This window comes from Centroberyx affinis, unplaced genomic scaffold (assembly GCF_046629955.1).
Source record: "Centroberyx affinis isolate AG114_WGS23_722 - 3 ecotype Tasmania unplaced genomic scaffold, CSIRO-AGI_Caff_v1 ptg000839l_1, whole genome shotgun sequence".
In the NCBI taxonomy this organism is placed as follows: Eukaryota; Metazoa; Chordata; class Actinopteri; order Beryciformes; family Berycidae; genus Centroberyx; species Centroberyx affinis.
Genome location: NW_027279435.1, coordinates 190945 through 217343, shown reverse-complemented (window position 1 = coordinate 217343; position 26399 = coordinate 190945). Strand labels below are relative to the sequence as shown.

The window sequence follows — 26399 nt, the reverse complement described above, 5'->3', positions numbered from 1 at the left end:
GGAGCACACGCAATCTGAAGTGTATAGAGGCATGAAGGATGGAGGCACAGAGCGTCTCTGTTTGACGCTGCATCTCTCCATGTTGTGAACTTCGACCCATCTGGAGAGCATCGTGGCTGTGGACAATTTGTTTTGTCTAATCCCTATTTCCCACATGCCAGATATTGCCAGGAAAAATCCTTGGAAGGTCGGGCCTTTCTCGACCTCAGCCCGTGATCCACTGGAGCGACGCTAAGCCAGTGGATTGGTGTTTACACATCTTACATTAACACGATGGGACAAGGAAGGATGATTGATGCTGAAATTAAACAGTGCATTATATCATGCCAAGAGTGGACACTTTGATGAGATGTGCACATATTTGAAGGTTAGAAATGGTATTAAATAGAACTTAGTTATGGTTATGCAGTGTGATTGGTTGAGAGGTATTCCATTAAGAGCCAATAGAGGCTTTGCAGTTGCATCAAAAGTCTCCAATCAACCATGACTGGCACCATCATGAAGGAGCAGTGGAGAATTGCTTCTATATGTTCTAAATGGTGCAATTATCTTTTGACAGGACACACGCCCACAATTACTATTCTGATTCTTTACACACTGAAAAGAATAAGCATAGCCAACATATACCAGGAAATGACATTGAGAGGAATGGACAAATCAAATTCCTCATTAAGCCCCTCTAGGTGCCAGTGTGTCCAAGGTACTGTATATATCCAATGCAACTCACATTTTAGAAGCAGTGAGTTGATGCCCAGTAAAGAATCAGAATATGTGTCCTGTCAAAAGATAATTGCACCATTTAGAGCATACAGGCCTAGAGGCGTCTCTATTGCAGGTTTTCTTATGACTTGAAGACTGTCTTAAGGCCTGAAGGTGGTCATGGGTACTCTATAGCAGTGATTCTCAACCTTTTTCATATCAAGGACCCCTAATTTAGTCCACGTTAGGGCCACAGCCCCCCATTTGATGAGATGTTGTCTCTCGAACCCAAATTTGAGAATATTTGTATTGTTAGATATGATTTTGTCAAGAATTTCATGACTATCTGTATTGTAGGTAGAGAGATAACAGTGAAACTATGATCAGAACAGTCATTCTTCTACATTCTCTAATTGAGTTCACTTCTTGTAAATGAAGTAATGCTGAAGTTTAACAATTCATGAATTTGCTGGGGACCCCCTGCAACCCCCTCAAGGACCCCTTGTGGTCCCCGGACCCCATGTTGAGAACCACTGCTCTATAGACAGTGTCACTGATATTATTGTTGAATATATATACACTTTGCCTCGTTACTCTGGGTCCCTACACAGCCACAATTCAAAACTATTGTTTGCCAACATCTATTGATTCCTTTTATTTTTTGCAGGGATAACAAAAATAGGTTTTCCTGGATTTCCTGGAGAAAGATGTTGCTGATGTATAGCATGGCAGGTAAAAATGTAGTCCTTTATAAATTACAAATAAATTAAATTATTTTAGCAGTGTAATGGTAGAAGAATAATAATATAATTTTAATCACTTATTAAATTCAAATACATTTTGTTCATAAAATTCTAAAAGTAAACAAAATGAAATAAGTTATATAATGACTGAGCTGCAGATTTTGTGTAATGAATGAAATGCTGTTACCACTGAGTGCCGCTTTTTGCCATTTCTCATTTCTCAAAGCACTCAATATTTACTATACAAAGAAAGTTTTTTCTTATTATTATTGTGACATTCTATGAGATTTCAAAATACGTGTGTGAATAATGCTGGAATTGACCATGTGGTGCGTGGTGACATCTATGGTACTTCACCATACATCTTATGGTATATTAAAACAGAATTCGGTCCTCTTACGGTACCAATGAAGTACCCAGCAATACTACAACAACATTTTCAAGTACCACAGGAAATTGCCACTGCTGTGCTGTTGTGCCTCAACACTCGTGCCGGGAACTGTGAAAACAGCAGCGCCAAAATATTCTGCCGTATAATTTTCCCTTTCTCCTCGGTATCACGGCTTAATCAAGCGGTGGAAGTGATGGTAATCCCCCGGACTTAACGACGGTGGGTGGAGAGGTGTCCTTTATCTGTAAGCCTGTTTGCCTTGCTCTACTATTTGCCAGCGAGTCAAGGATTAACATTCTAAATGGGTTTGATCAGAAAACTGTAAATAGCAACATAAAGGAGCTGATGGAAATCTCCAAAGCCCTAACAATGAGGAGTGAAAGCGGTGTGTGTGTATAAGCCCTGGGCGCCGTTCCCTGTGGTTGAGTCATAGGGGGATAAACACCGAGCGGCACTGGCAGCGTATGGATTCCATGCGGTGCTTATAAACCTGTTTCTCCCTCTCACTTCCATCTTTATCTCCTCTCCATTTCCCCATCATCCCCATTATAAACATCTATTCAGCTCGGTTTAACTTTTCACAATTTCACCGCTATTAGTGTGAAATCCCTCTCCGCTCGGTTCCTCCCTTTCCCTGCACACCTCCGTTCCTCCGATTCAACTGGTGGCATTTTCTGCCTCTGCGTTTCCCTCTTCCCCTCTCCCCTGCTCTGCTTCCCTTTTGTTTCTCGCCACACTGGATTCTTTCAGTCGGCTGCTGGTCCTTCCCTTGCCTGCTCTCTGTAGCAGCAGCAGCAGCAGGCAGCCAAGCAGTGCGAATGTCTTCAAAGAGAGACAGGCTATAAATCCTAGCAGTCTCCAGACTGTACCGGCACAGCAGAGCCGAGCAGAGCCAACAGGTCCAGTCAGCCAGTCAGTCAGCCAGCCAGCCAGCCAGCCAGCCAGCCAGCCAGCCAGGCAGCCAGGCAGCCTCTTGGTCAGTCAGTCATCCAGGCAGGGATACAGTCAGTCCATCCGTCATGTAGGCAGTCATTCACTGAATCAGTTTAGTCAACCAGCACGTCAACAGTCAGTCAGTCAGTCAGTAAGTCAGCAGCCAGCCATCCGGCCCGGTCTGGCTTCTATTTCAGCATTACTGCTGACATCAACTGGCGGAGAAATATTGCACTCACACAGAAAGGCCAGTAGGGAAGGATGGAGAGCCAGTGGCAAGGTGAACAGGGAGGAAAACAAGCGGATCAGGAACGAGCTGGCCTTGTACTGTCTGGAACAAGTAAACCTGTGACCCCCTGAAGGCTTTTCTTGCGTCACGAATCCTCTTTCACACTCACTCACACATACAAACACACACACACACACACACAGAGAGAGAGAGCAGCTACCTGTCGGAGTGTCCTGAGCATCTCGGTGGCCTCGTCATGCTTGCCCTGCTTGGCCATCAGCATCATCTCCTGGATCATGCCGATGCGGCGCTGGTAGGGCGGGGGCGTCCCGCCGCGGCTCAGCCGGTCCCCCGACTTCAGCATGAAGGAGGCCAAGATGTCGCCCCGCTCCTTGGTGGGCGTCCGCTTCCAGGCGTGCTGAGGACTGGCTCCCCCGGGCTCCTGGCCTTTGGTTTGCTTGGCACCCATGGTTCAGTGTTAAGGAGGGCTACGACAACAACAGGATCGATCCCACCGGGCAGTCATGCAGAAGTGGGCTCGGATAATGTTCGAGTTGCCTAGTTAATTAAAAAAAGACTGCAGTTGATCACATCTTTCTGAAGCCTGGTCAGGTCAGGGCCCAGATGTGGAGCACTCTGAGCAATAAAGTGGTTCACTGTTAATAACAGGCTACTGTCATTATTACACAGAGTGAATGCTCCAAAAGAGTACAGAATAATTCAAACACTCACAAGCAAAGAGGGTCTACCACATAGCCTAACTTTTTGTTTTTTTTTGCTGGTGGGAACTTGCTCAGTTGAATCCCCTCCAGGTGCAGCTCAAGTCGGGAACAGGTCGGAGGATGCTGCCTGCAGCATGGCCGCAAAACACGGAGGCAGCGAAGTCGGGATGCACCTACTGTTACAGGCTGTGGCCCGTCGCAGCCTCTTATCCCGGACACAACTTCACCACGGCTTCAAAACAGTCACCTCCGAAACCGATGCTCTCGTTTTGATTCCCTTGTTATTGTATCCGCTCAAACCAAGCCCTCTGCAGCTCTAAACCCGATGCTGTAGAGCGGGGTGGTGGTGATATATGACTATAAGGCAGGGCATGGCAATGTTTACGTCTATCACCGCTGACTGTCCGTTTCTCGGTCTGCCCTGTCCTTCCTCAGCCGCTGTTAAGTCATGCATTACCTGCATCAAACAGTGCACGCGTCCTGCCGCAAGGTTGATCCTCCATCCTGGTAGACGGGCTGGAGGAGGAAGCAGCCGCATCGGCGCTTTAGTCCATAGGTGGTGGGAGAGTCTCTGTATGGCTGCAGCTCCGCAGCTTCAGAGGAGGGGAGAGACTGAGGTGTCCCCTTGTTGGGACTGAATTATGTATTGCACACTCTGTTCAACTGATCGGCGGCGCGCAGCGGGTGCACGCGAGCACAAGTCCTCCCTCATCACAAGGGCGATTGGGGGTGGAGGGAGAGGTGCGGGGGGTTGCTGGGAAAGCAGTAGGACACACACTGTGAACTACCAAGTTTGCTATTGCCTAGCCCCGATACGTGACGCTCGGTCTTGTACGGAGAGGACGTCACGCCGAACTCCATTCAATAGTCTCGCAGTTTAATGTTTCCTTGCTTATTGGCAAATGTATATACCTGCTGGAAGACGACTTAAGACCTTTTACAAATCCACAGGGTCTTCTTGTAAATTCGGCATATAGATAATTCACGAAGCAGCACTTTATTTCAATAAAATGTCAACTTTTATAATTGCTTCACGCTGCTCGCTACCGCCCTCCACAGTATATTTTGGCGGAAGTAGATAACGGGAATTAACACACGAAGCAATTCTAAAAGTTGGAATTTTATTTAAATAAGTGCCGTTTTGTGTATTGGATGTACGCCGGATTGAAGAATAGAACGTAAGAAGTCATTAAAGTTGTTATGTCATGTACTGCCAGTTAGGTACCTCTGCCGACAAGCTAGACAACATTACACTGCCAATTTTCTTAATGGGATTCGGCACGTGTCGGGGCTTGATATTTCTCATCTAATTCAACCAATGGGAAAAAGGCACGGCTGGATAAGGAGAAAACTATTTGAATGGAGGCCTTTTCCTCAACGTGCAATGCAAGACTGGGCAATGCAAAAATATATTTCTTGTTACTTTTGTTGTCTAAATTATATTGGAATTTGATCATGTGGGATTCCTTTTCATAATGCTATAATAAAGTTTCCTGTAGGCTACTCAATGCAGTATACAGTGTGATCACATGGTACACATTGCTTACTGTTCTGTGTAGCCTGAAAATGAACAGAGGTAGCATTGTACTGACATCTGGTGGTGACTATGTAGGGCTCATTCAAAAGAAATACAATTATTATCATCATCATCATGACGTCATTATGTGATAATATCTTCCTAAAAATATCAAGAAGTGGTTCTCAGAGTGGGGTGGAGGGACCTGCAGGGGTCCTCGAGGAGGTTCCAGGGGTTCCCCAGAAAAATGAGGACTAGTTTAATTTTACTCACTAGACCCTAGCACAATGTGAGAATGTATAATAAAAATGACCATTTTGATTATAGGTTTCGCTGTCCTCACCCAGAGTACCATTAACTTTACCTGAGAGGGTTTCAGAGAGCAGCACTACAGCTAATGTTTCTAACTAGAGCTGTGACAGGATGGCTGGGGAAAAAACACTTTTCAACCAGCTGATATTTCATATCCCATAACATTTCCTAACTCTCACCTGTGCAGACATCTGTATCTTTCTTTACCGGAGCGTTATGTGCTGAACTTTGGGAGCAAACTGTTGGCGATACCAGGTTTTACCATCAAAGTGTGACAATGTTAGAGTGTATTCTTTAAATTACATAAATGCATTAAATGCCATGAAGGCTTTTCATAATATTGCTTGATTGTGAGGCACAAATACCTGATGCAAATCTGTAGATGTGTTCTCCTTGTTCTGGTTAATCAAACATCCCTGATATACTTTGTACTGACACTCCATGGCAGTACATGCACAAAATAGAAAAATTAAAGGTGAAATGCAAAGATATATTTTTCAAAAGGAATATTTATTGTTTTGCCTTTAATTACATCACTATTTACAGTAGAATATCAACCATCGCAGTTGCTTCAAATCACTTATCAAAACAAAAAAGTTAGGTTCTTTCCTCACTTCACAAGAGAGAAATTATGCTCAAGAGGACAAATTAAAAACTTCTGACCACAGAGCTGCTAAGGGGAAACAGAACAGTCAGCCTTTTCAAAGACTATAGAAGACTTCATTCTGGTTTTCACTGGTAACACTAGAGGTGAAGGTATACATTTCAAACACACCTCTCCTTTTAGCCATAACACTGACTGTCAACTGGTTGCTTTATTTACTTTATGGTGCACTGGATACATTATCCAACAGACAGAACAAACCATCTCTTTCTCTCCACCAAAGCCATTAGGATTCACTTTCAGCTGTCCACACATAACCCTCCCACAATTCAATTTGCTTTTCCCTCTCACAGGCGTCCCATAGAGGTTTGACACAACTAATCTGTGTTGACAGGGCAGTACTTATGTTGACTTAAACCAGTGAACCTTTTATTTCAAAACGCTGAGCTAAAGCATAACTCCCATTTTTGCCCTGGACCCTTTTGTCCCCCATCTTTTTCCATCATGCCAATCTATTCTGACCAAAATTTCCCCAATTGCTTCACTACAGAGCTACATACATCTTGCTTGCCAGGGTGTGGCTCTCCAATACAGTGCTAACAGTCCAAAAATCAAACACAAACGCATTCAAAGCATGGTTTTTTTCATGCTTTTTCATGATTTCAACACATAGATACTCTGTAAAGAAACATGTAGTGTCTATATTTAATTTTCAGTTTATCCATGACCTATATAAATAAAGATACAACCTTCACTATTTGTTTTGCACTACTTTACACAGTGGCGCATGTAGACATGCAGCCACAGCTGGCCAATGAAGAGGAAACGTGAAAGTGCTAAATCACTGGCCAAGGTAGCATCAAAACTGTAGGAGAAAGGCATGACTAGATCATTTTCATTTACATATTTTTACCAAAAAGTCTCATTACATGTGTGATGTGTTGAAAAACACTTGCTTTGGGTGCTTTTAGGGTTGATTTTTGGTGCGTTTGTTGACCCATTAGGACTGGACTGGAGAGCAGCAACCTGGCAAGCAAGACATGAGTAGCTAGATTTTGGTCTGACATGAATGGTAGGAAAATGATGCTCCAGGGTCCAAGACGACAAATGACCGGAGTTACACTTTAAATGTTTTCAGAAATCTCAATGAGATTAACAAGAAGGAAGGAAGCTTTTTATCCATAGGTTAAAGGATGGCTTGGCTTGTTGACTTGAAGTATCCTACTGAGGCCACAGTGCGAAGCTGAGCTGCACTTGCTGATGTGTGTGTGAACTGCTGGACGCCCAGAGCTCGGTGTGGGTCAGACCAGCAGGAAATTCTCCCAATACAAACTGACCTTGTTGCCAGTTCCACTCAACCCGCTTGAGGCAAATCAAGCTCAGCTCGGCAACATGAAATCCCCTCCCTACCTCCCTTTTCTCTTCCACTGGACTGTGCACTCCTCTTCAAACGCAACATGGAATAAAGACGCATAGTGCTGCAGAGCATTTTTCTACCTATACTAATTAATTGGTAGCAGATAGGTGCACCCTGACAGGGAAAGGGCTTAAGTTGACCTGCGTTTGGATTATCTAGAAAAGCAAAATCTTCCCTTTCCTGAATCTGACTCGCTCTACTCTTATGGTGAAGGCTGAGGCAACGACACAGGGGAAGGACAATTCTAGACAACCCAGGCACGGCCAAGAGTGACAGCGTGTCCAGTGCTTCACAGGGTGGGAGGCGATGACTCGCAGTTAGAAGGTGTAGCCTGCAGGGGGAGCTTTGTCATCTTTGTTGCTCTCCAGGGAGAAGGGAGGAATGCGAACGTCGAAGTGGGAGCCGTCGGTCCTCTCAATGCGAAACGTCCCCCTGAACACAGAGAACAGGTGAATGAACAAGGTTAAGCAAGCAGCAAAATGTAATTAAAAACAGTATATATGTGAGAATATAGCAAATTATTTGAACATAATGCAACCTGTCAAGAACATATTAAGTAGAAATGCATGTATCAAAAATATTAAAATATATGAATGACAGCATTATGCGGATGTGCAAATAACAGCAGTAAAACATGCAGTAGCAGTGGAATGTGTGTAATAGTAAAGAACGAACAAACTCACCACATATGACCACTTGGGGCTTGTAGGGACACATGGCTACTGTACTGAAAGGCTGGCTGTTCTTTAGACAACACCGGCTCCTGTGGTAACACACAACAGAGGGAATACAGTGTTTAGAGTTTTTAGTTGTGAAGCACCTCATGGATCCAGAAAGTCACTCAGTCACATATTAATTCATTCACTCACTCACGTTTAGCCTATCTGCAGGAGGCATGGCTCCCTATAAATGTTAGACTGGCCAACTGAATCTCTTCATTTAACACTAGAAAGGCCAAGCCGCTGTCAGTTGACAGACATTTTGAAATTTAGAATTGAAATTTCTCAGCTTTCAAAATGTCCATCCACGACATTTCATAGAACCACTTTCTGTACTATCCAGTGTTGTTAGATTATGCAAAGAAATAGCAGTTATAATTATATTTACAGACTTCAATTGACGACTTGTTCGGCCCACTCTTAGACCCCAAAATCTATTGGCCTTTCTAGTTTAAAGAAACTAACTGTGGAACCTTGAAAACATTTGAATCCTGTGTTATTAAGTAAATAAGCGAGTTCAAATAAAGTATTAAAAGTGTGTTGTACTGACCCTGCCGACGACGCCTCGTCCTCGGACCGTCTCCAGGGTTCCTGAGAGGCTGAAGATCCTCCAGTGCCTCTCTCTCAGCTGAACCACCTCGTTGCCCATGTTCTCCAGACGGATACAGTACCGCCACTGCAGGGAGATAACACACACATGCTAATAAACACGCACACACTACCAGACATGTTTACATGTCAAAGAGCCTGGCTGAGTAGGCAAAGTTACCAGCCACAACTAAGATTTACCAGCATTTGGCTGGTGGCTGGTGTTAATTTCACACCGTGATTGTATTCATGGACAGGTTTGCGTGGTTTTACCTACAGCTACTCACCCAGTACACATGAGAGTTCTGGGCCTCCTGAGAACAAAGAAGAGAATTTGTCATTAGTATTTGAATGGACTAGAGAGATGCCTTTAAGCCCACTACCACAACAGAAGATGAGGCTAGTGTATCTATTTCTGATATATTATGTGTTCTTATGTATCTCATAGTGTGCTGTTCCTTTACCCTCATGCCCATGTAGAAGGGGATGACGGTGACTCGGATGTTCTCGGTGGTCTCCCTGTGGACGTCTGACAGCTCCAGCCAGGGGTGGTTCTTCTCCTGCCACGCCTTCAGGGTGTCTCTGGCCGTGAACGGAGGCGCTACGGTGCCCAGAGAAGGACAAAACATCATCATCATCATCATCATTTAGTGGAACTATGGAGCAAAATCAGGCCAAATCAGGACTCAAACTATTTTATGCGGTTTCCTGTCTTTCAGCACAAATTTTGAGCTGCCGAAAGATAAGTGACATGAAATCATACATATTTGGGAAGCTTAATATCAAATTTCAAGAATATCAATATCCAATCACGAATGAACTTAGACGCAAACAAGAATCATGACCTCTCAAATTGCATTTTGGCCAACAATGTCTTCAAGTAGAGGACAGCCATTTCTTGAGCAACACCATGTATTCTGAGATCGTATTTATGCATCTCCTGCACTTCCTGACTCCTGCTGACATCACCTATTGTTTTTATCTTTCCATTGGCTACAGTGTAATAGATTATTGAGAATGTAATGGATATTGTGTGGAGGACAGTGTTGGAAGGTAAAGCAAGGATTGGAGGGGGAGTGTTTACATTTGGCAGGGTTGAACATGAGGAAGCGCTCAAACAGCTCATGCTGGATGGGGACCTGCTCTGTGGAGTTATAGGGCAGGATGTCTTCATGGCTCACATAGTCCAGACCTAAACAAGAGGAAACAGAGGAAGAAAAGAGAGAGAGATCCTGTCACATGGGGTTGAGAAGTGGAACAAGTGCATTCCCCTCCAAATAAGACGTTTCAACATTATCATGGTGGCTGCGTCTCATGCAACAGTATCTAAGACTGATGCCACTCGACTCTGTGGTACTGAAATGAAGTGAAAGTCAGCCACAACATTAAAAGTCAACTTTTCAGGATATGAGAGAAGCTGGCTGACTTTCCGACACAGTTTTGACATTTTAATTGACCGTTAAAACCTTTGGTTGGTCCTGATCGCCTTTTTCACACTTAACACGCATGCATTTGACTTCATGTTTTAGCAAATCAAACATCACAATGTGGACAACAAATTTAAAAATCTAGTAATAACACACATGCACTATGTATATGGACGCATACCTGGGATGGCGTACAAGGCTCTGCTGTCGTCATGGTTGGCCAGAAACGTCACTGCCTCTGTCTGGGACCTCTGGGACTGTCAACCACACAACAAACCAACAGTCACACAACTGGTGACTCAAACTCTACTGACCAACCACAGCTGGGTTCTACAACAGTGGTGGCTTTGTATCAGGAGCCGAATTTGAACTCGCCTATGCCACCCACTGTACTGAATATCAAGATAACAACCAAATTCTTTATGAGGAAAGTCAACTAAAAACTTTTACAGGGTATCTCCAATTTAAGGATTAGAGAGAGAGAGAGAGAGAATTAAATATAAGACCAAATTTGCAACTGAAATCAATCAATCAGAATATAGGTCTGCGTGACCGGGCTGATTTCTCACCCGAAAAACACACAAAGAAACTGCACCATTTTTAAGATTTCTGAATTTGAGAGTTAAAATACTCCATTTAACTGTAAACTTTTAGGGCCTTGAGTTTAGACTGGTTGATGATTTAAGACATTTTCAGGATCTGCAGACACCCCATGTAAGTAACATTTAGGTGTAGGCATCAGTGAAATCATTCAAAATATTTTATTCCATATTTGAATGAACTTTTTCGTCTTTGGTGCATGATTATTATTATCATTATTATTATCATTATTATTGTTATTATAAGTTTCAATGGAGAATTTTTGTGTCCCATGGTCTAAATGCTGTTTCAGGGGCTTTTCCACCCTGACAAAAACACAATTCTGGGGGGAAACACTGAATAGTCATTTTTTGCCATGAAAATGGTCAAATTTCAAAAAATATCTCTGGGTATTAGCATACAAAACACCAGTGGTCAAACCCTATTTGCCTCTGTTGACTCCTTTCCACAAATCTCTCAGGGCATGACAGGTTTGAGTGGAATGAGTATTAAACGATATAGCTGAAAGCATATAGTGACTCACTATGTGAGGGCAGTCCCTGGTGTCGATCAGGACTTGGTAGTAGGTATGGGTCTTCCCCTTCACCTCCTTGGAGCCGTGGGCTCCTGGGGGCTCCGGTTTGCTGGGAGAAGGAAGCAACAGAGACACCAGGATCTCAGTTATACAATTCTAACCCACGAACCAAGCTGAGGAGGGCCTGCTTGGTGTAGTCTGTGAGAGACGGGGGTTTACCTGTCAGAGATGGGAGGGGTGATATCTCTGTCGTAGAGTCGGGCGTGCCAGGGGAACAAGACGATGCCTCTGTAGCCAAACACACTGTGGAGGAACAGCTGAGGACAACACAATAACAAGGAGAAATGAGATAAGTCCCTATAGGATTATATATGTCAGATAAGACACAACATATAGGCTCTATATATATAGGATTACAATAACTTAACATAGGATCAAAAGTGCTTTATTGTTTGAAATGTTCTACAATAACAATAAACAGGCTGCCTTATCAAAGTTGAGAAACAGACTAAAATAGCAAGCACTCACAAGAAACACACAAAAGAAAATTGTGTTGCAGCCTCATGCAGAATAAATAAGGCTAACACTGATCTAAATGACTTCCTAATGAGGAGAAAGACCCGTAGGCGGTAGACCAGCCCATCTGTGCTTTTTGGGAGAAACAGTGTGTGTTAGTGTGAGTGAGAGAGTGAGTGTCTTACCTGTCCCGTTTCATATTTGCCATGCTGCTTCACAGCCTCAAACACTCCCACCGTCTCCAAGACCTTCCCCTCAGGCCTGTTCCTGCCAAATACAGGCAACCCCATTACAAACTGGACCTTGTGTGTGTGTGTGTGTGTGTGTGTGTGTGTGTGTGTGTGTGTGTGTGTGTGTGTGTGTGTGTGTGACCAACTTTGGCCATAAGAGGAAACCATTTCACCATGACAAACTAAACTAACATCTAGGCCTCTGCACACAACATGACAACTGAGAGTGTTTTCAAAATCAAAGCGACAACATCATGCAGGGACAAAACACAAACAGATTTAATATGGTGTTTTAAGTAAACTATAACCAGTATGATGCACTGAACTGGAAATCTGACAATATCTGAATATATGCATATAAATCTTGTGGATGTAACTCATCTCTATAGGAGTGCAAATCCCACTGACTCCCTTCAGCCTCCCTCCCTCCTTCCAGTCATAATCTCAATCACAAGTGATAGACTATCTGACAAGATTGAATAAAACACCTCGACTTGTCAGACGGCAACAAACAGAAATACCATTCAACCTAATCTCCATCTCCTCCCTGTAAGCCCTGCCACAGCACACACACACACACACACACACACACACACACACACACACACACACACACACACACACACACACACCCTGGCGTGGACTTACAGTACAGTACATACCATCAACAAAGCACCGACAACAACAGCTGGCTGACTTCTAATACATAACATGCATACTTCACCGCTCTCTGCTGAGCTAAGGAGATGAAGAGTGGGGATTGCTGAGGGGGATATATGGACAGGGGGATTTAATATCCCATACTAGGTTTATTTCAGATTATTTTCATATCATGGGTGTATGGCACACAAGGATAATCAGTGGGAATCTGACCAGTAACCTGAGATTTACTACTTCTAGGGACCTTGGATTAGAATTTGAAAAATATGGTTCAAAAACAGAATCCTGATAGTTGCAGAAGTTTGGGAGCTTGAGTGCATGTGGGATTTTTCACAGCGCTGGATGGAGATTTGAGTTTGGGTTCAAGCCAAGCCGGCTGCAATTCCAATGTTTGAAAGGACAGGGGAATAATTTTTCCCAGTGGAGTGGGGTTGCTGCTGAATGAATATAGAGGAAAGGAAATGAATGGCTTTGGTCTTCTATATATCCCCAGAACGCACTCTCAGTCTGGTGAAACAGTATTTAGTCCTTACGCATGCAAGCAATGGAATATCCTGCCTGCTGACCTGAGATGCACCCTGACAACATGCCCATTCAAGAATAAACTTCAGACATTTTTTCAGTATAGCTTACACATAATATGGTAAGAATGATAGTGTCTGTGTGTTGTACTATGAGGGTGGAAGGGTGGTGATGGTTGGGAGTGTAAGTTTTTATGTATAAAACTCAAGTCAATTTGTATTTTACAAATAAACGTGAGTAAACCTGAGTGAAATTGTACTGTCTCTACTAGTTTTATATTATGCACATTACCCTTATTTTATTACCTCTTTTCCTTTATTACCTTCCTGTAATTGATTTCCTTGGCACTGTTCCGCCAATTGCTGCTGTGGCACCTGAATTTCCCCAAGGGGATCACTAAAGTGCTATCTTATCTTATCTTATCAATGTTGTTATGGCTAAGATCAACTAATGCGAAACCAGACAGTAGGCCCCAGTGTGCCTGGACTTAACAGCTTCAACACATTTTTAGACAACCTCCGCTATTCTGTTTCTGCCTCTCTGGCAGTCTGTAATGTCAATAAAATGTGTGCACAGAGATAATCAGATCTAAATATAGGCAACCCATTGCAAAAGCTGGAACTAGCCTAGGCCAGCAGCTACTCTTGGTCAACAACTAGCCTTGCCAATGAACGCACGTACCAACCATTTCAAATAACCTACTTCATTTTGTCCTGGAGGGATAAAGGCAGCTCATAATGTCACTAAATGTGTCAGTATGGCAGAGAAAGGTGGGAAGAGACAGCAACAGCACAGAACAAGAGAGAAGATTATATAATAAAATGGTTACATAAACTAAAGCCAGAGATACAAGCTGGTGCTGAATCACTACTGAGGGGGCACCCACCCATCCACCCAAACACCCATCCACTCACCCACCCACCAAAACTTTCTCTCACATAGGCTACATTTTTCAAGTAGGTGCACTCCCCCTTTCTATCATAAACTGGTCTAAGTGTTTTCTGTCAACGCGTTCTCCTGACTGACCAGATGGACTTGCTAGAGAAATAAGACCCAGTGGTTACTGTCTGTACTGGCCCATAGCCAACCTCGTCTTTTCCACTCTCATATATCATGTGCCAGTTCAGACGGCAAGCAGAAAACTAGGCTAAAGGTGGAGTTGACACACATTGCAGCACCACCGCCCAGCTGGCGATACAAACACACGGGAATGTCTGAAAATCTATATGGGCACAACTTACTTTTTATGGTCAAGAGCAGTCTGCTTTTTTTGGCACTTAAACTGGATGCCTTCAGTGCATTGTTGCTGCTATTTATTAAATCTCTGGACTATGTGTTTCCGTATGTACTAAAACATCAACAATAGTGTGCAGAGTCAAGAAGACTCTTTCCATGTTGCTAATGATAGGACTAAGTCTATAAGCTCTGTCTGATCACATGTTCACCCTGGGTGAAGCACAAAAAAACTGCGTGGTCACTGTGTGTGATGTAAGTTTGCTTGTTATGTGTCACATTAAGAAACATGTGGATTTGTGTCCTACTTGTTAATATATGGAGAAGTCTGGCTATAGTAACAAGCAAGAATACCTTTTAAAAGTAACTTAAGCTAACACAGGTGTTTTCAGACATTTTCACCTCACAGACCCCGAAAAAGACACACATTCAGACCCCCGGCGACCCCCATTTGATTTTGTCCCAGGGACCCATATGGGAGGATTTTGTTGTTGATTTAGTCTTGAATTACGTTAAGTTCACTGTCTACACTATGCCTGGAGAAATAATAGTGGTGAGAGTGATAACGGTTACCTTTATTATTATTTTTCTAGGGCCCCCCTCAATGATCCCTGGACCCCATTTAAAAACCCACAAACATTTACAGGTAACAGCAAAAATTCTACCAAAAAAACATCAATTTCCCAGGGCAAGACAAGAGGTGGCTTGTCTGTAGCAGTTTGGAGATATCCAAATCACATTTCATCAGGTATTACCCAATCCATGCTAACCATGGTAACTTGCTAGCTAATGAATAGCAGAGGACAACTCTATTTTCTTTTGTGTTACTAAACGTGGCCCATATTTAGACACCAAGCTCCATGGGTTCCTCCTTGACATATCTATCCTGTCCACTCAACAACGTGGTCACTGTCGCTGAATAACAGGACATGGAAACAGTGCCATGTTGTACTGCAGGCACCAGAAGCTAGCTAGTACTTAGCTAAAGTCGTTAGCTAGCTTATCTCGTTAGCATTAGCAGCGGAGGACACTGGCGGCGCCCCTTACCGTGACGACATGAACCTCGTCTGCTGAATATTGCTGGACAGTCCGCAGGCTCGGCATTGTAACCGTGGTTTGTACAGCTCGAATCCGCTACTGCTGTCAATGACACTCAATATTCTGTGTGTGTGTTTCTTGTTGTATTTACTGACAGTGCTCAGTAAACCACGGCGTAACGCACAAGCCGCCATCTTTCCTCCTGGTGGCACACGCACACACACACGGCTGTATAGATGCTGCTTTCACATGCTGTCCGAAACATCGCAATCACGCCTTCTGCTGCGCATGGACAACCCAATGAAGTACACAACGGGGAAACATTGCAGTGGTGGTGTATAATTAGTGGTACACTTGTTACAGGCCCCTCGGCCTACCTGACCTTCTGCAAGAAAAATAGATAAATGATGTGTACTTCCACATTCACTACCAGCAGCACGAGGGCACAGCAAGCATGAAACACAACCTGTCTCAGGAACTTATTGGATACATACATGATAAATTGCTTCCACTACTGGCTAATGCAATAGAAAAGAAAAAAATACCACCAGATCTTAATGGGTCAGAGAAATCATGTTATATTTCAACAACAGAGATTAGAACTAATATCAAAGATTAGAATATCTGACCTCAATCTTTATATTCCATAACCTTTATATTCCATGGCTTCAATAACTATCTTTCAACTTTTAAGTAGTAACACATATGCAGCAACCTTAGGCCAATAAGCCAAAATGCACTGCAAAAATAAAACAACAGACACCAAATAACCACTTTCGTTGAAGGTTTTATTTTGTTATTATTTCTGACCAAAACACTTGAATGCACGTCAAATTGTTCCCACAGCCTGCGAGCTCGGAATTAGGATCTTACGAGGAGACCTTGAAGGCAGCAAGAAAGCTCACGTGGATCGAAGCAAGCAAAGTTTTGAGTTGATTAAAATACAATTGTGTTGTCTACTCACCGAATACACATTGATATTCCACAAATATTATAAATTATATTTGATATTTCGATACATATTTCATAAAGTGCGTAATTTGGTGTGATTTTTTTTAGAACGGAAGTGGTCTTGTGAACCCTTACGTCACTGTCACAAGGTAAACAACATGGCCGCTTACAGAGTTTTCACCCTAAGCTAACGGCAGCTATGTAACGCTAAATGTAAGTAAATATTGTTCATATTGGAAAGGAAGAAAATATATTTGACTTATCGTCTTTATAACTGGGGATATTCTAAATAGGTAAGCTGTACAAAGCTGTCTAGGTAGTAACTTAACAACCCAGCCTTGACTCACTGACAACAAGCTTGGCTTCTACAAAAAGGGATCTTTAGGTAGACAGCTGCATCTCAGCATCTCATCAAAGCAGCTAGCCCCCCCATCAGTCTCACTCAGGTAGATTAAAGCGATGGCCTCGTCTTTTGTGGTCGGAGATAAATTCCGAAATAGGGTGACAGAGCTGCTGGAAAGGACTGACTCATCGATACCACAAGAACTACGTGAAGAGCTGGAGCCTATCCTTGAAAAGCCAGAGCCAACAACCCTGTCCTTCAGAACGGCGAGAAAACTCAAGAAATACCTTCAGGAGAAAGGTAGGTGCTTTACGTCTTTATGTAAGTTAACATGACAGGTGGACCAATTTTTAAAGGTGAAATTGTGATTGGATTGAAGAGTGGCTCCAAAAGAATTTGGCTTGACGCTCTCTCAGTGCGATAGAAGACAAGCTAGATGCCATGCCTGTAATTTCTTACCTTGTTACCATAGTGACACCATGTACCATTTTCTTATGGCCGTTTTGCTTCCAGGGCATCCCTTCTACCTGCATGAGCTACTGGAGGACAGCTCACTGCACCTACCTGAGGTTGTGAAGCCTCCCAGAGTAAGTGGAGCCGTGCACAGGCATTTGTCATATGGTGCTTTTTTTCTCTTTATCCTCTAACACATGCATAAGTCTTATGCTGCATTCATGTCATATGGGAAAGATGGCAGATAGAGCTTCCTACTTTAATATACCATTCACCACAGCTGTCAGCTGGTGAATGCTGCTGGAAAATATTGTTCACCTCAGCTTGGGATTTGACTGTGGACCCTGGTTTCTGCAACTTCCTGAATTCTGAACGCCACCAAAAAGTAAATATCTGCATTCAAATGTAGGGAATAATATATTAATTTCAGACAAAGCCAACAAAATTAACAGTTTTCACATAAGTCATATTGTATAACTCCCACCGTGGCAGGACATAACTATTTGCTGGATTTATTTGTGGTTGACATTTGTAATGTTTGGTTTTCTGTAAAACATGAACTCAAATGTATCACTCTGTAAGTGCATGTGTGTTAAGTGTGAAAAAGCTGATCAGGAGCAACCAAGAAAACTTCAGTTTTGGCATCTGAATGGATTCAAACAAGTTTGAATGCATGAACACTTTGAAGTTGTAGTTTTTAACTGTGAAGTAGTAGTTCCGACAGTTATTCCCATATAACCTGAATGCAGCATTAACCTAGTAGACTCCACAGTGAGGGAGAGAGAGCTTTGTATTGACCTTATATGACTAGGACCAGAGCTGGAAACGGCTAAAACTAAAGTGTGATGTTTCTCTCCTACTTCAGAACCCTGAGCTGGTGGCACGCCTGGAGAAGATCAAAGCCAAACTAGCCAATGAGGAATACAACAGGATCACACGTAATGTCAACACTCAGGTGAATTTTCTTAAATGCTAACTTTACAGGCAAGGATTGGGTCAAGGTGCAAGTCCTTTTATGCCATGTCTGATATTGTATTGCATGGTAGAAATGGACTACTGAAATGTATGGATCTCTTGACTTCTCTGTACTGTAAAATAGCAATTTGTTTATCATGGAGTGTCGGACTTACTGTAGCCTTGAAAGCAAGTGCATTTTACAAGCAAGGGGGAAATGACAGTTACAGTCCACTGTAAGGACAGGGTCCATAGTCAGGGTCTATGTGTTGATGTCATTATACTGTTTTTCTCCGCTTGTTAAATGGATCAGACACCAACTGCCACTGTTTCAATTATAACAATTCGTGACCTTGGTATTATAAGGTTCTATCTGACCTTTTTGTCAAAACTGAGTTAGTCGCATGAACCTATTCTATGAGTACCTGTTGACATATGTGTGGTGTTATTTTTTGAAAATAATGATTTTTGAGTCTGTAATTTCTAAAACAAAAGGACCCATCTCCATTTAACTCAATGGATGCTGAAAACTTTGAAGCTCAATATTTCAGAACTATCCTGAAGGCAACTATCCTGTAACCAGCATGTAACTAGCATAGTATTTCATACAAAGAAATCAACATTCTGGCAGCACTCACTGGGAGCTTTGGTATCAAACAAAAAGTAGTAAGACTGGCATCAGGCAACACCAGATTAAATCCAAGACTGAAGTTCTCATTTATCTGCTATGCAGTAAACAAGTTTAACTGTAATAGATAGTAATAGATATAATAGATATACAATTGTAATAGATTCATTTTGATGATGTTTTGTTTTGTGGGCCTTGCGGTAGCCAAGTTTGCCCGTTAGATATAATGAAGTCTTGAATCAGTATTGAATCTAATGAGTATCTTTCTCTGCCTTTAAGGAACTCAACCGGAATGGAACACTGGCAGATTTTGGAAGGCAAGGTTAGTATGGTATACATTTATTGATACATTTATTACACATTACAAATATAATACAAATTCATAGCAGTCTGCCATCGGTGTAGCACTTTTTCTGACATATCATGCTTGATAATGTCATTCATTTGTACAACTATTTGTAGTTGTAAATGGATGGACATTGGGTAGGATGGATGTTGTAAATGGATGGACATGTGGTGTCCCACAGGGGCCCATACTTGGGCCTTTGTTGTTTTTGCTGCATCCTCATCAATGCTTCCTGTTCGTTTTGCTGGTGATCTTGTCACGTAAAATCTTCTCTTCACTTATAGCTGAAGGAAACACTGGTCTAGAAAAATATCCAAAATGAATTATCCTTGATAAAAAGAAAAAATTAACTTAATAATTTTCACAGCAAAAATAAGAAGTAAATCAATTTTCCTTGGAGTCATGATTGAAGAAACTTTGAGCTGGAAATAACATGTTCAACTTGTATATACAACTTATTTACAATAAAGTGACAAAGTCTCTATGTACCATTAGCAAAATATTCAGTTTGGCTCATCCGAAATGTGGTATAACACTAGTGCAGTTCGATTTACTCTATACTGCAATGTTGCTTGAGCTTCTAAATACGCGTCCAATCTCCTCAACATTCATAATTTACAAACAAGATTTGTTAGATTAGCCAGCAGGACTGAACATTAAGTAACATGCTTTACATACTCTGCCCTCATCATAAATGTATATTTAACCTCCATTTTTATTTACAAACACATAAATCAACCAGAATCCCATCCCTTGCTCTTCAAAATGTACTTTGTGTTGAATTCAAAAGCTCATAATTTTGATCTTCCCAGATTCTGGACTGTTCACTGTCAGTTCTCCATAAGTTATAGAAGATCTCATCTGTGGAATAGTTACATCCACATTGCCAGTGAATCGACATCTCTCTTGACGTTAATTGCATCTCTTCTTTCTGTGATTCTCTTTCATCATATTTTTATCACTGTTCTCACTGTCATTTCACTTCCATGATTTATCACTGTGCCAGTAAACTAAACTAAATTGTGGGCTAAGCCTCTAAAGCATCACATTGTACATTAATTCTGTCTGTGTCCGTTTCCCCCCTTTCTGCAGTGCGATCGGTCAAAGCGGCTGTGGTGACCGTATTTAACTTCCTGGTGACGGTGGTCGCCACGTTTGCCTGTTCCTACATGGGCAGCCAGTACCTGTTCACCGAGACTGCAGCGGTAAGAGAAGATGAAATCAAACATGTACACATTCATTCAAGCAAGTATAAGGCTTTATGTGTTAACCCAAGTAATACTTAGAGGGCTAAAACTGGGGACACACTACTGAACAGACTGTGAAAAGATTGGACATCACACATTTAGCAACTGGCATTTATTGTTTGCGTCTTGTGTTGGAGGCACACACACTTTACTGACTGGATTAGTAGGCAAGACGACAATTGTTTTGTGTCCCTAACCTCGGCCTTCCCGTTTGTCTCTTGTTTTTCCAGAGAGTGATTTCTGCTGTGATTGCTGCATCTGTAGTCGGCCTGGCTGAGCTTTATGTCCTGGTCCGGACCATGGAGGGAGAACTAGGGGAGCCATAGCAACCATGGACAAGGAACAAGGGAACCATAGCAACCATGGAAGCAGAACCAGGGAACCGTAGCAACCATGGAAGCAGAACTTTGGGACCCCTAGCATCCATGGAAACCTTCTACTTTCTTCTCAATAATACAGTATATATCTCACTTTACATGAACTCTTTGTGGAGTTTTTACTTTTTATTTGAAAGCAAAATCAATCAGCGGCCTTTCAGGGTCAGATTCATGTTATTGAGAAGGCAGCTAGGTTTAAGAAACTGGATTGATGTCAGCAATAGCGCCAAATGGGAGCTTGGATATCATAAAGTGAAAATTATTCTGTTCAAAATCCTTGAATGTCTTTTTGTGTAGTCCTGTCTTGTCTTTGTATAGACTACTGCTTGATTAATAATGAGATTTTCCCTCATAATTTCCTTGAAATCAAATTGTTGGTGATATTTTCTTATTTATTTACCGTTATTTTGTTTTTTATATTTACTTTTTGTCCTACAGAATTATTTCCCTTCTGTTTATCTCCCTCTTGTTCTTCCTTGGAAACATCCGTACTGTCAAGCTGTCCCGTGAAAATGAATGTTGATCAGATGGCAGTTTCCTCTTGATTCCTTCTATCCTGTCGTAAGATGTGGTCAGATTTGTTTGTTCAATAAAAGCATCAGCCTTTGCCAAGTGTAATCCATGAAGTTGATAATCCTGTTACAGCCACCTTCCCCCTTGCAGCATCTTCCCCTGCCTGCACTTAACTTTGGTCTTAATTCTGATAATAGTTCTCGATCTTTCTCTAGTTCTAAGCCCTTCTTTATTATGCACTTCTCTATGATACATGTTTGTTCTAGAGATATAGGAATATTGTTATTGTCGGGACACTTTGACCCATGCACTTGGTAAGACTGGCTGCTTGGAATATGAACTTAATCTACTGTTGCAGTCATTGTAAATTGTTCTGGTCTAAAAATGTAGTGAAAATGTAGTGTAAATCCATTTAGTCAAACTGTTTGTCCAGTCCAAAAACTAGATTAATGATTGGTATTAGTGATACCAGGTTACTGTCATTGTTATTCTTATACCTTCCTAAAATGCTGTTTGTTTCACTTAGCTCTTTAGTGGTCCTTGTTTTGACTTGTCCGTACAGCCTGCCAGCTGTGCCATCAGCTATTCCCATCATCTATCTTTACCTGACAGATGTGGTTCTAATTGTCTTTGCCTACTGATCTGCGCTTATCTGGTTTGAAGTGAATCAGAGGGCTTGATGGGTTTTACGGTCAAAGCATCAAAAACAACCAATTAGACCACTGTACCCTTGCTGCCATGGAAGACTCAACATCCGCTAAACAATAACACCATGTATCTTATTTCAAAACAATTCTAATATGACATGGAAGATCTGTTTTCGCCTCTCTGATCCCTTCTCGGGATTCATATTTCGTGGAAAGTATCCCGTGTCGTTCTCTTGTCTGTAAATAAGCACAAGTCCCATCATATCAGCGGAAAGATTAAAAGATGTAACTACATCTGGAATACAAAAAAAAAAGTATCTCCCTAAGATCTGAGATTTGACACCCGGATTAAGGGTTTATTGAAAGATTATTTGGTATTAAAGATGATTATGATATGCAGAGATCGCTGTCCAGCAGCAGACCCAGGCAGGCGAACAGCGAGCGCTCCTGTCTGTCATATCTGCCCCATGTATTATTACCTCTCATGTAATATTTCAAAACTTAAATCCAGGCAGAATTACCGAGCCTGTAAGCTGATAGACCCTGAGCTCTGGCTTTAATTTAGTTTTCCCCTTCCCTCCCCTCTGTCCATCCACCCCTCCCAATACTTACAGCGAGAGAGATATAAAAAAAATATATATATTTTGACTCAGAAAATAATTATTCCTGTCGTGGTATCTTACCACAAGGAATCATTTTAATCGGGATGTTTTGAAAGATAATACTCCCGGGGTCGGAGCATTAAACATGCCATGGCTCGGCTCTGAGCGGGAAAACAGTTGAGTACAAGACCGGTTCCTCCGCAGAAACAAGTTCTTAGGTTATTCGTACTGTAAGCAAATGTAACAGAACAAGTCCTGACCCAAGAACTTTGACAACTACACGGCACTTGACCCTTTGAATTGACACAGAACTCAACAGTGGGCTGAAATGAATCAATTTATTCCCTAAGACATACAACACATGACCAGTAAATAACGAAAAAACAAGGAAAGGGACAAACCTTTGACAACAACATGACACATGACAACAAATGTACAGATGGACATCACTTTGCTGGGCTAGGAGGACCGTAGTCTTGCTTTGATTGAGACAGACAGTGTTGTGAAGGGACATGAAAAGCAGTGGGGCAGAAATGAGAACTCTCTTTGCAACAATAACCAACTATTACTAACATTTTCCACAGCTCCTGCTCCACACCCAAGACTGAACGGTGCTCAGAATTCCAAGAAGTTGGTGACGATAGCAGCATTGTAGATGAGGTCCGAGATGTAGCCCATGGAGGTCTGTGGTCCCAGCTGTGGGTGGTGGTGGTGGTGGTGGTGGTGGTGGGCCTGTCCCTGGGTGACATCCCAGTACACCGGCTGCGGGTGGGAAGGGACTACCTGGTCCACAGAGGCGTGACCTCCGCCCGCGGCGTTGCCTCCGTACCTGGCCTGGTGGGTCCCAGGCGGGCCCAGGCTCTGGGGCTTGAAGTTCTTGAAGGCCTGGGGCAAGCCGACGTCCCGGTACGAGCGGGAGGAGGGCGAGTGGTGGTGAGGCTGCCTCGCGACGGGCTGGGGGAGGAAACCGGGGAGAGGCCCGAGGTGCGACCGCTGCTGCTGCTGCTCCTCCTCCCAGAGAACGGACTCGGAGAGTTTCGGGGAGCCGGGCGCAGGGTGGTGGTGGAGAGACGACGAAGAAGAAGAAGAAGAAGATGCGGGGTTGCTGTAGAGCTGGATCCAGTCGGAGTAGATTTGCGGCCCGTCCTCACAGGGGTGGCTCTGCTCCGGCCTGAATATGTCTGCTATGGTGGTGGAGGTGGGGAAGGAGGAGGAGACGGGCCCCGGGGAATGGACACGGGTCCTGGGCTGGCAGGGCTCCACAGCCCCTCTACCTCCCAGGACTGTCTTGGTGGACTTGGAGAGTCTCCCAGTCTTGATGCTTCTGGCTCTTCTGTTTTGGAACCACACCTGTGGAAAAGGGTAAAAGTTGTCATGTAGCCTCTGCAATCTGTTGTATTTCTCTCTTGGCCTATTTTGCTAGCTTTACTCAAGCCAAAAATTGTTAATAAAAATAGTTAAAGGCTAATTCTGTGGAGAAATGGCAAAGTCCAAGAGTTATTATGAGCCTTCCACAGATCAAGCCAGGTGATTTCCTAACAGGGGAGCCACTATAGGGAAAATACTTTCAGGAGGCCCTTCAGACAAGTGGGGTGATACTGTATCAGATGCATCAGGTGGGTATAGGGCAAATGAATTCGAAGCATATGTGCTTTTTGGACACATGGTTTTCATATGTGAAAAAGCGAGATTTCCCATTTCCCATGTGAAAATAACATTTTCACCATGTAAAATGTCTTTGCCTGTGAAATTAAGTTTTCACATGACAAATATTTTCATAGATGAAAACAAGATGAAAACATGGAAAAAAAATTCACATAGGCTATGGAAAAAAAAACACTTCACCTGTGAATTTTATTTTTCACATCTGCATTAAAAAAAAGCTGTCACATGATGTCAGAATACAATGTAAAAAAAAAAAAGTTTACATATGAAAATAAACATGTGTACAAAAACCTGTGACCATGTGACTTTTTTGTAAAGGATGGCGAGATGTTGGGACATGTCATACCTTAGCACTGGGAAACATATTAGATCTAGTAGTTGATATTATTATAATGGAGAGCAAAAATCAACCAGAAATTTGCAGAAATCTATATCTATATCTATATTTAAAAAAAAAAAAAAACACACCAGGGAAGCATTCAGGACCAATGTTCCCTCTACGCTGATAGTTTAGTGGCCTACTACTAATTTATCACATTGACCAAATAATCTCTTGTCAGCCATCAGTCTTTGCTCCACTCTGTCCCAAACAAAATTGTTGATATTTTGAAGGGGTTTTTGTACATAATGTTTTAAAAAGTGAGTTTAGTCAATTGACACCCCTGATTGTTCCCCGATACTTTCAGCAGACCGACCTGTATCTTGCTCTCGGGCAGGTGTGTGTGCGCGGCCAGCCGCTCCCGCAGGGTGATGTCTGGGTAGGGAGTGACCGCGAAGGCCTGCTCCAGCTCGGACAGCTGCGCCCGGCTGAAGATGGTCCTCTTCCTCTTCCTCTGGCCCTCCATGAAGCCCGCTCTCTCCGGCTCCGGAGAGGACAGCGCGCGCTCACTCCTGGCATCTGTAAAAAAAAAAATCAAAATCAAAAATCAAAGTAAAAATAAATAGCAATTAAAATAACAAGAACAACAGCAGCAATAAAATAAAACAAATAAAACAGCAATAACAGCAATAACAATAGCCTACTAAGACATATTTAATTAAAGAATGAAATTAAATAATAGCCTAAATGATTAGGGGAAAAAAAATAGTTTTTGGAATTCTAAATTTTTACTATTGGAAATCTACGTTTAAATAAAGATTTTTAAAATGTCTCAGGTGGAAATGCATGAAGTTTTACGCATATTTTGTGCATGTTTTTGTAAATATAGAATGAAATCACAAGGACTGTTAACGAAAATCAAAAAACACTGTGAAGACACCTCACTGATCTCTTCATTTTAAAAACGTATTAGAAAACAAAATGTGGTCATAGTCATCATGAAGCAATCTGGATTCGTATTTGTTTACCTTGCACCCTATATTTCGTTAATGTTTCATATGCCAAAGGAGGGATTTTTTTTATATACCTATTAGCCTATTTAATTTATTTATTCAGTATTTTTATGGATATCACTCAAATAACTGAAATTGAAGGTATTAAGAAAGTAAAGATAAGGGCAAAAATAACTAGAAGATAAGGTTTTATTTACCTTTGCAGTGATCCTGCTCTCCAAATAACGCCTTCAAATCCATGTCTTTATGCTGGTTCTGCTTGAGCAGAGGGAAGTCAGCGTCCACGAAGAGAGCCATTACAACTCCATAGAGATCCAGACCGGAGACGAAAGTGTAGATCCGCAGCTCGGCCCTTTACTGATGCTGAGAGCTGACCGGGAGGAGGAGTGGCAACTTCTTATACCCACCCGGGACACCCCACGCCCACCCAACCCAGGTGTTATTCCTGACTGTGTCCACCTCTGTCTCTAATCCCCAAATACCGGGATTGACTGAGACGGCAGAGCAGATCTGTTTTCCGCTGCTGTGCTGTCTCTCTAGTCTAGCAGTCTGGCTACTAGTCGTTATGCATGGACCTTAACTGGGTAGATGGGTAGATTTTCAACGCAAAAGGGGAACTGGGGGCCCACATTCTGCTTGAATCTGCATCTTTTAATTTCTTGTAAAAAAAAAATATATATAAGAAATGAAGCAAAATTACACAAAATTACAAATTATCGTTTCACTGT

General features: G+C 42.4%; 3 protein-coding genes across 3 annotated transcripts; 1 reads left to right on the top strand and 2 right to left on the bottom strand.

The window, feature by feature from the left end:
- Positions 1-6068: 6068 nt before the first annotated feature.
- Positions 6069-15815, bottom strand: poldip2 (polymerase (DNA-directed), delta interacting protein 2). The gene is made up of 11 exons (XM_071520932.1): positions 15623-15815; positions 12116-12197; positions 11634-11731; positions 11424-11523; positions 10482-10557; positions 9958-10065; positions 9338-9474; positions 9161-9187; positions 8836-8961; positions 8250-8329; positions 6069-7998 (listed from the first exon to the last, which is right to left on the bottom strand). Exons 1-11 carry the CDS (start codon positions 15805-15807, stop codon positions 7884-7886), a joined length of 1134 nt encoding a protein of 377 aa, XP_071377033.1. The 5' UTR covers positions 15808-15815; the 3' UTR covers positions 6069-7883.
- A 903-nt stretch (positions 15816-16718) lies between these two features.
- On the top strand, positions 16719-21530 carry tmem199 (transmembrane protein 199). The gene is made up of 6 exons (XM_071520940.1): positions 16719-17207; positions 17421-17494; positions 18226-18315; positions 19222-19264; positions 20381-20493; positions 20766-21530. The coding sequence occupies exons 1-6, from the start codon at positions 17024-17026 to the stop codon at positions 20859-20861; spliced, it is 600 nt and encodes a 199-aa protein (XP_071377041.1). The 5' UTR covers positions 16719-17023; the 3' UTR covers positions 20862-21530.
- Positions 21531-23289: 1759 nt separating this feature from the next.
- On the bottom strand, positions 23290-25968 carry sebox (SEBOX homeobox). Its single transcript, XM_071520931.1, has 3 exons — positions 25869-25968; positions 25035-25243; positions 23290-24024 (listed from the first exon to the last, which is right to left on the bottom strand). The coding sequence occupies exons 1-3, from the start codon at positions 25966-25968 to the stop codon at positions 23290-23292; spliced, it is 1044 nt and encodes a 347-aa protein (XP_071377032.1).
- Between the last annotated feature and the right edge of the window lie 431 nt (positions 25969-26399).

Excerpts from the sequence above, each read along its gene's own strand:
- poldip2 (XM_071520932.1), bottom strand. The coding sequence starts at position 15,807 with ATGGCGGCTTGTGCGTTACGCCGTGGTTTACTGAGCACTGTCAGTAAA. Across the intron at positions 10,558-11,423 it reads CCAGGGACTGCCCTCACATA|TCCCAGAGGTCCCAGACAGA; the intron begins GTGAGTCACTAT and ends TGTGGTTGACAG. Across the intron at positions 8,962-9,160 it reads AGAACTCTCATGTGTACTGG|TGGCGGTACTGTATCCGTCT; the intron begins GTGAGTAGCTGT and ends ATCTCCCTGCAG.
- tmem199 (XM_071520940.1), top strand. The coding sequence starts at position 17,024 with ATGGCCTCGTCTTTTGTGGTCGGAGATAAATTCCGAAATAGGGTGACA. Across the intron at positions 17,208-17,420 it reads GAAATACCTTCAGGAGAAAG|GGCATCCCTTCTACCTGCAT; the intron begins GTAGGTGCTTTA and ends TTTTGCTTCCAG. Across the intron at positions 20,494-20,765 it reads TGTTCACCGAGACTGCAGCG|AGAGTGATTTCTGCTGTGAT; the intron begins GTAAGAGAAGAT and ends TTGTTTTTCCAG.
- sebox (XM_071520931.1), bottom strand. The coding sequence starts at position 25,968 with ATGGCTCTCTTCGTGGACGCTGACTTCCCTCTGCTCAAGCAGAACCAG. Across the intron at positions 25,244-25,868 it reads AGAGCAGGATCACTGCAAAG|TTACAGATGCCAGGAGTGAG; the intron begins GTAAATAAAACC and ends TGATTTTTTTTT. Across the intron at positions 24,025-25,034 it reads TGCCCGAGAGCAAGATACAG|GTGTGGTTCCAAAACAGAAG; the intron begins GTCGGTCTGCTG and ends CCTTTTCCACAG.